The following is a 9,388-nucleotide window of genomic DNA, read 5'->3' as shown; positions in this document are numbered from 1 at the left end:
TCAAATAAAAATGACGGGGTGCTTGTTGGAAATTTTGAGAAGAGTCCCTAAGAGGTACCAAGATCCTGTTTTGTGGACGTGGCATGAAGTTTTTTTTCCTCACCCTTACGGGTTTAATACCAATTCTAAAACAGCACATTATCTCCTGTCATATTTTCCTGGCTCATTACTCTAAAAAGTACCGCAAAAGCTCCTGTTGTGGACCTTTTGAGGCTGAACACTCTAAGAGCTACCACAACCGCTTTTTTAACTCCTAAAAGGTCCGACGAGCACCCCCGTCCTTTTTTATATGGGAGTTCCCCCCCCCCCGGGAAATGACGTCGCTTCTTCTTGACGACATCAGGGAGGGAAGAGAAATCGTACGTGTCTTCTCAAATACATTAATAATTCATCAAGTTAGAATAAAGGAAATCACAACCAAGAAGGAAGTTTGGATACCCAGTCTTAATTAGCATCACTTCTTGAAAAGATATATCAACCACTCGAGCCAGTGTTTTATCGGCTATCCAAACACCTCGAATTTCATAAAAAATGCACCGCTGCGCATCGCATTTTCAACTCTCTTTTCGGTGTTTGAATATCCCGATGAAACACTGTCTCTCATGTTTGATATATTACATACACAATGTCACAGGTTGTTTGTTTAGCTTACAAGGGCCTTAGTATTGCGGTTCATGCCTGTACCAGGTGTAAATCTTTGTGCATTGCTCTTTAAGAAGGGACAACGTCCATACACTCTTTTTCCTCTGCTTCTCACCTTCAAGGGACAAGATGCGAAAACTGAAAATCCATTTTGCAGCTGTAGTTTTACTGGGACTGATTATCCAAGGTTTGTTCTTTAGTCTTAATGTTTTGATTTGAAGACTTAATCTCTGGGCCACTGCTTTGGTTTTTAAGTATAAGTTGGGAATTGAGTGCATGTAATTAACCCTTGTGTAGTTGTTTTTGTTTTATTGAATTTAGAAATTTAACGCCAATGTTATGTTGATGCCTTGGTATTTACCTCTTCTAAAACTTTTTTAAACGTTGCCGAAATGAATGAACTGATATACTAGAGGAGATGGAAGAAAGAGAAGACGGAAAATTTGGAATTTGTTATTGAGACTAGTACTGAAAAGATCCTCCTAATTGCATAAATGCAAATTAAAGCATATTGGGTGTTTTGAACCAACCTAGCCTAAAAAAACATATCACGAGCAGTAAAAAATAGTTTTGATTATGAAACCTTGGGAATTAAAAAAGGGTTGTTTCATATCAGGGTTTAACAACAGTTTACTAAAATCCACCTTGTCAGCGAGAAAACAAGATTACCGGAGTCGTTAGAGACCAGAGGCACTTTTCTCGAAAGCCTCGGAAATTTTTCGGGCCCCTAAAGCCATTATCAGTTCATTTGTATCTAAAAACGTAGAAGCGCATACGCCTGAAACTTCTTGTATAAAGAGAACCTCTCTTCATATTAAGAATTTGTGAATAAAACAGCTCTGTAATCATAAGATTCGAGATTTTGCCATGGCTTTCCGGGTGCGAACACTTTTCTGGACCTTCGAGAAACGAGCCCCAGGTCCCAGTTATTCAAAGGTTGGATAACACTATCCCCCCCCGGATAAATCGCTATCCAGTGGATAAGTGTTATCAAAACAAACCACGCTAGCCACTGAATAGTGATTTATACGGTGGATAGCTTTATCCACCCTTCGAATCCGGGGACCAGAAGGTTATATTGCCGTTAAGAACTTGTTTTCGTTCGTCGTTGTTTTCAGCTTTCAGCCAAAACTTGGACCAATCGACATTGGATTACGTGGCGAACCATCTTGACATTCGATATGACGTCATCGATAATTTTCAAGACACATGGAAATCTTACCGTGTCCGCATGACCCTAGAAAACACGGGCTCAAAGCCGATTCCCAATGGACCCTGGGCCATTTATCTCTGCCACATCCGGGTTATCGAGCCAGCTCACACAAAACACAATCCCGATGGTTACGTCATTCCGGGTAGTCATGGTATCAAGGTGACGCACATAGACGGATGTCAACACAAGTTTGAACCAACTGCGACCTTCTCAGGCCTGGCTGGGTTCCAGTCCTTGGTGGTAGATTTTGACGCTGAAAACTGGGACGTGGCAAGAACAGATGTAATGCCAAACTGGTATATCGCCGCTGAAGGATTGCAGGCTCGCACGATCACGAGCACCGCGGGCGAAGGTTTATCTTTTGTTGGGCCGTTTGATGCACCGAACAAATGGAAGCGTATAACCTCTGATAGATACGACCCTTACACTCCTCAGAAGCGGTATTCCATTAACGACATAACAGATTTGAAGAAACCTGGTCAGTTGATCGTGCCCAGTCCCTCAGAGGTCATCGGCTTGGATGAGATGAAAAAGATCAACCTGGGGACTGGGGACTGGTCAATTATTGCTGGTGCAGATTTAGGCAATGAAGCTAGTTTCTTGGCAGGTAATTTCATAAATTTACCGTCAAAGGTTTTACTCCGAGCAATGTCATATAGGACAATGCGTACCCCATCTATTTATGAATATTTGGCCCATTTAAATGAATTCTGCAACATGTGAAAATCGAAAGTAGCAAATTATACCCTTCTTTGTGCGATATTCGTAAGCACCCTTCAACTTCTTATATATACGTGGTATAAGAATCCAAGAAATTTCACTAAAGAATGCTCACGTATCACGATATACTTTAAGATACATCCACTAACAAAATATGAAGGTTAATGCTACACTTTTGCTATTAACTACTCCCTCAATCCCTTAATATTATTATATGAATACCCATTGCCCTTGTATGATTTACCAGATAATATATTTAGAAAGTCACATAATTATAATGCATAATGTGGAGTTTAAAACAAATATATCAATCGATCAAATATCGCATTATTTCCCTTTCAATTGAATTGTAAACCACTTCTTTTTAACTTTTAAGTTTAGAGAACTAAACTAATTAAAATTAGTTTAGTTCTCTTGTATTGTCACTGAAAAGCCCCATCACGGGAGTGTCAATAAACTATTGCTATTGTTAAATATGATAGGCTTAAAAATCCCAACTGGCGGAAGGCGAACCAGGTGGCTCCTTACAAGCATGACCAAGGAGTTAAACTATCTAGGGTCTACCCATAAACAACTCCAGCTTAGTGGTCAGAACGGAACTTGAACACGCGACCTCGATGCCCTAACCACTCGGCCACGTTGCCTCCCGGCTCCAAGTTGTTTAGATTCCACAACTTTGGTGATAATGGCATCGTAATTTGTGGTTCACCAATAAGAGCGCCAAACTGATGTTCATTACAATTTATTTGCAGGTAAACTGGGACTCCAGCTAAATTATTTGAGCGCTTTTCGAAAGTTACACTTGAACCTTGGCGAAGTCAAAATCGGTGGCGTTAAAAACGACAACAGGGAGGCATACAGTCTTCAAGTTGATGCTATAAAAAATACCGTCACCATAACAGGCAACTCAGCAAAGGGAGTGTTTTATGGAGTCCAGTCCTTACTAAGCCTGTCCGAACCAGATGGCCTGGTGCCTCACGTGACTATCAATGATGCACCGCGGTACGATTATCGTGGCATGGAGCTTGACGTTGGACGCAACTTCATGCCGAAGAGCGAGATTCTGAAGATGATTGAAGCCATGGCCATGTACAAACTAAACAAGTTTCACTTTCATCTCACTGACGATGAAGGATGGAGGCTTGAGATTCCCGGATTACCGGAACTTACCGAGGTCGGTTTGACATATCCCGGATGCTCAAAGAGGAGATAACGTTATGTAGTGATTACCTGTCCATTGTACAAGTTATGCTGTTAATTGGTAAAATGCATGCGTTGATTAAGGATTTATTCACTGGTATCTGCATTTGAACCACCGCGGACTGATACCCGAGGCTTTCAATTGACATATCACTTTAAAATGGAAGCCATAATACAGTGAGGGATTCAACAGCGGGAAAAAGTCTTGAGATGATGTAGCCAAACTATGCGACTTTCTTGAAGCAAAAATAAGGGGAGCAAGGGTCGGTGTGCCCTTTCTTATCGGGCGGGGGGGATGGGGGGAGGGGGAAGGTGGAAGGGACCGACAAAAAGTGAAAAGGGGTCCCTGGGGTGAAAATGGGAACACTGAACGAAACATTAATTGTTGCACCTTACTCGTTTTGACTGGGATGAGATAACATAACATAAATTGAATGCAGATAGAGAGGACTTATCTAAGAACACTACACACGATTGCAAGTTGCTGTCATATGACAAAACTAAGTCAAAAAAATACTACTTTTCATTTTCTCTTCGACAGAAAGAAAATCACATTATGATTTACGCGATGTCTATGGTTTTTTTGCTTCTCGCTCAAGGTTGGATCGAAACGTTGCCATGATATAAAGGAAGAGAAGTGTCTCGGATCTCAGCTCGGCTCAGGGCCTGGGACAGGCAACTCTGGTAGTGGCTTTTACACGGTGGAGGACTATCGCGAGATATTACGATACGCTGAAGAGAGGCATGTGGAGGTCATTCCAGAATTTGACATGCCTGGACACGGACATGCTGCGATTAAAGCGATGCAGGCAAGGCAGAAGAAGCAGGCAGCCATGGGCAATTCGTTTGAGGCGGATCAATTTCTACTGTCGGATCCACTTGATCAATCGAAATATCTTTCTGTACAGTTCTTTAAGGACAACGCCATCAATCCGTGTTTGGAGTCAACATACGAGTTCTTGGAACACGTTGTGGCCAGTGTCAGACACATGCATCATGATATCCAGCCCTTGAAGGTATGATAAATTCCGTATTATCAGGAGACTATGATTTAAGAGAACACATTCCCCAGACATGGGCCTCTTCCAATGATAATCTTTGCCAATCTTATTTTAGCTCGGGGTCATAGTGCGAGTCTATTTTAGGAAAAAACCTGACTGGCCAATTTAAATGACGTAATAACATTACTCACTGAACGGTAAACGTTTCACTCAGTACGTCTGTTAAATGTTTAATTTACTTTTTAAATTTCGTTTTCAAACTATTATCTTTTCAATTTGTCAGTGTTTATAACAAAAAGTTTGATGAAGCTCAAAACTAGCTAGGCGCTTAAAGATGAACTATTTTAACGCACTACAATGGTAACTCGGTAAAATTGCTTTCAAAAGGTCAATTGCCTTCTTGCGAAAATAAAGCACCCCTTTAGGATAATAGTATTACATTGTAATGAATGTAAACACCGAGAGAAAACGGGTAAAAGTTTTTAATTTCCATTAAGCTTTGAATTTGCCCTTGTTACTCATATTTATATATCACGGCTTGAGAATTTTCAATCTTCCAACCCTCCCTTTCTCTACGCCTGTCACATCTTTTACGCCTTCACAGCTATACATAATAACATTTGAGATTAGTGGCCATCTTCCTCACAGTTGACAATTTCTATCTTCCAGATATTCCATTTCGGTGGAGATGAAGTGGCTCATGGTGCTTGGACCAAGTCCCCCGCTTGCAAACACTTAGCGCATAAACTGGGAATGAACTTTACGAGTCCAACTATTGTGAAGGACTTAAAAGAGTACTTCGTTCGCCGAGTGGCAGATGTGTCTTCCAAGTACTGCCTTGATCTTGGCGCGTGGGAGGACGGTGTTCTTGGAGTGAAGGACACACCTTATGATCGGAGCTTCCTCAAGAACAGGAACGTGTACGCTTATGCCTGGGATAATGTGTGGGAATGGGGACAAGGCGATCGGGCTTACAAACTGGCAAATGCTGATTACAAGGTTGGCTTTGTTTTCCAGATACATAGAGTTGTTGGAGTTTGCTTTTCTAGATATAATTTAATTGTTAAAAGCAACAACCCGTCAAAAGCTGATTAGAGAGTATTCTGTTTAGTACTTGCATCGAGTTTTTAAGTCTCAGGCCTCCGGTTTGTGATTCTGTATAATAGAGAACTTAAGCAGTGAAATCTGCGAGCCCGAGGACAACGCCTAGTAAAAAACATGAATTTATATTTTACCTTCGAATTTCGCAATTGCCTAGATCTGTTTAGTGCGCCTATTGGTCTCAGAACTTGCTCAAGCTAAATATGTAACACCAGCGTTCAATGTCAAATGAAAATACGAAACATCAGCTGCTGCTGTTCGCGTTCTCCAGAATAACCAGAACATGGTCATTTCACGTTGCTGTTGTGCAGAGGACGGAAAAATGTACAAAGATTTATAACGCACGTGCACAGCCTTCTATTCATTAAACCGTTTGTTAGGTGATGTTCTCGTTGCCGTTGCCGGCGTGGTTTGCTGAAGGTCTCTAATATCCAAATCGACTTAATAAGTATTATATATCTTGGCTTTCTAGTAATATTATTTGAAAAATTGCTTTTTCTTTTCTGATAGCCAGAATGATAGAGAAAATTACTAGAAACACCATGCCCACTCCCCCGTAGTAATTCAATATGGAAAGAATTATTGGAATATGTTTGATTCGTTTTGGGGTTAAAGAATTCCAACAATATTTGCAAATTACCTTTCTTTTTTATTTTGCTCCCGGAATGGTTTGTAAGTATTTTGGAAATTCGACACCTTTAAGATTTTGTGGAAACTTTCCCAGAAATTTCAGAATCATTCGCTCCCATTACGAAATTTACTGAATTTTTGTCAAACTGATAGCATCTGATGACATACAATGACTTTCACTTTTGTTAAGGTTGTTCTCACGCAAGCCACCCATCTGTACTTTGATCACCCATACGAGCCGGACCCAGAGGAGAGAGGTTACTATTGGGCGCCCAGATTCATTGACACCCGGAAGACGTTTGGCTTCATTCCAGATGACGTATATGCTAATGCAGATTTCACGAGGATGGGAGATCCCATTGTTAACCTGTGCGAGGAAATGTACAAAGGAAAATGCGTTCCTCTTAAGAAACCACAAAATATTGCAGGTAGTTTGAATCAAGTGAAATCGAATCAAATAGTTTCGTTCTTCATGATCAACTGGTTAAAATTGTAATTAACAAACAGATTCCATGCTGCCGTGCATCTGTTTAGTTATAGATCACAGATGACGTCAAAATGTGGTAAGAACAAAAGAGTGGCACACGAGGCGATGGTCGAGTGTGCCACTGATGTTCTTATCACAGTTTGACTTTCTCTGTGATCTATTACTGAACAGACGCACGGCACTGATGAAATCTATCTGTTTTATATAATGAAGAAACAAAAAGTGTTAACGACGTCATCTAGACTTCTGTCTAATAGATTATAAGTAAGGACCAATCAATGCGAGAATTATTTGACTTATAATGTAAACTTCAAAATCGATCATACACTATGGTGGATTCACAAAGGTGACGTTCGGAGTGTTAGTCATGAGTCCATTGGGGTAAGAGTGACGAATAGGATATTTGGTCATTTAGAGTGGGCCGAGAGCACTCTGTTGAAGGAAACAAGGAAATAGAAAACACATAAATTAATTAGAGATTGTTGATGCCACTGGGAGTTGGAGTATCTGAGAAAGACGAATTGTTGATTGGAAATGTGGTCATCGGTAAGAAACTTTCCTCCGGTGTAATAAAAACGGTTACTGGCGAAATTTAGGTTGTAAAAGTGTTGGGATAACATGCGATGGACTAGCATCCCATCCAGGGAGAAATTGCAGCACTCCAAGTCGCTTCATGCTACAGAAACCGAGATCATCTCCGGCACTGTGAGTCACTTTGTCTCAAGTGTGGGTTTTTTTTTTTTACTTTCAAAGGCATGGCTGGCGCCCTTTGGTCCGAAACTGTTCGAACACCAAGTCAGCTCCAATCTATGATCTACCCACGACTGCTGGCACTGGCTGAGAGAGCCTGGCACAAGGCTTGTTTTGAGGGTGAAGTGGACAAAGTGAAACGCGATCGAGTCAGGAAGATAGAATGGGAGGCTTTTGCTAATACGCTTGGACACAAGGAGCTGGTGCGCTTGGATAAGATGAACATTGATTATCATATACCTGTTCCTGGAGCGAGGTAATACAGTAGCTGGTCATGTATAGCAACGTACATAAATTCTGATGAAAGTACTGCTCAATAGCTTTCATTTGAATGATCGCACACCAGGGCTTAAAAGTATCTCTGATTCTGTGTCATTTTTTTCGTTTAGGATTGTGGCAAAAAAGCTTCAAGTCAATTCCGCTTTTCCTGGTCTTACAATCCAGTGCAGTACGGATGGCGGTCAATCGTGGAGTGACGTCAAAGATGGCATGACAGTTTCTGGTCGTTTAGTACTGGGAACAAGGTGAGAGCTCTTCAAACTGCATGGCACGTATAGTAATTAACTCAACTGGTTGAATTAGAATCGAAAGCAAATGTTTTTGGCCCAGATTAAACCTGAAACTTCTAGGACAAATATATCCTAATAGGCAAGTTCCGAAATGTTAAATTCAGCTTTGGTTTCGAGGCATTGAAGCAGGGCGTATAAAATCATTTCGCCTGGTCCTTGGAACCAAGTCTCAAAACTTGTCCATTGAAACTGGTGCTACCGTTGTGTTGCTAAGCAACGTCACTGGCTCCGTGGTAACCACTGCGGGCTTACGCAGAATAGATTCAAACTCTGTAACCTCCAACAAACGGAACAATTTGGTTTTTTTTACAGGTCAGCGGATAGACGACGGGTTAGCAGGCTCGTGGAGATTAAAGCTTAGCAAGCAGTGCAGTGAAGAAAACAAACAAGAGAGTGTATTTGAGCAAATGAAATAAGCACATGTATTAAACAGAACGTTTGAGTCCTACAATGACTTTCAGTTTAATTATTTGTAAGACTCCGAACTCTGTGGAAGACACTGAGTCAAAAATGGCAGATGAGAAAAGGCAGCGACAGGCCTGGGACGGGATTAACTTGGATCCCTGATATTAAGAGGAATAGTAACTATTGAAGAGCGAAGCATTAACAATAGTTTTTCTTCCCTCATTCTCTAAGATGGAAGTCGATTATCCGTGCTTAATCGGTGCGAGTTTTGTATCTGTCTGATGAAAAACAAGATTTCTAAGTCGTGAGTTTGATGTCGTTATGATGTTATGTGTCTGTTAACACATGTGTGAACAGCATGGACATAAAAAACATAACAAAGAACCAATCAGAGCGGCGCAAGAACTGTCGAACCCAGTCCGCCATCAGCACTATTGACAAAATGGCGGCGACTATGGTGGACAAGCACGAATTAACTGTACGGTCCGTGAGATCAGGAGGGTTAATCCAGTTTACCTGAAATAATATTCTCGATCACCCACACTTAACTCTCTGACAAGGTTGTGGTGCTGGTCATGTGCTCTCCTAGCTTCTTGTTGAAAGATCGGACGGACCGACTTTTCTCTTCAATTCTAGCAGCTTCTAGCACTTTTTCCCTTTCCCTTGCTCT

General features: G+C 41.2%; 1 protein-coding gene across 1 annotated transcript in view; it reads left to right on the top strand.

Moving 5' to 3' along the window:
* The first annotated feature begins 731 nt into the window (after positions 1–731).
* The window catches only part of LOC145495273 (beta-hexosaminidase-like), an 8,811-nt gene continuing 154 nt past the window's right edge, over positions 732–9,388 (top strand). Inside the window, exons 1-9 of the mRNA XM_081474866.1 lie at positions 732–829; positions 1,761–2,462; positions 3,328–3,749; positions 4,375–4,791; positions 5,446–5,775; positions 6,698–6,935; positions 7,748–8,000; positions 8,134–8,268; positions 8,626–9,388. The exon at positions 8,626–9,388 is cut by the window's right edge and continues 154 nt beyond it. Coding sequence (XP_081330992.1) covers positions 772–829; positions 1,761–2,462; positions 3,328–3,749; positions 4,375–4,791; positions 5,446–5,775; positions 6,698–6,935; positions 7,748–8,000; positions 8,134–8,268; positions 8,626–8,674 — 2,604 coding nt within the window. The 5' untranslated portion in view covers positions 732–771 and the 3' untranslated portion in view covers positions 8,675–9,388. The remainder of the gene's footprint in view (positions 830–1,760; positions 2,463–3,327; positions 3,750–4,374; positions 4,792–5,445; positions 5,776–6,697; positions 6,936–7,747; positions 8,001–8,133; positions 8,269–8,625) is intronic.

This window comes from Orbicella franksi, chromosome 8, assembly GCF_964199315.1.
Source record: "Orbicella franksi chromosome 8, jaOrbFran1.1, whole genome shotgun sequence".
Classification (NCBI taxonomy): domain Eukaryota; kingdom Metazoa; phylum Cnidaria; class Anthozoa; order Scleractinia; family Merulinidae; genus Orbicella; species Orbicella franksi.
Note: the sequence above shows the minus strand (reverse complement) of the source record. Positions and strands in the feature narration are given on the sequence as shown.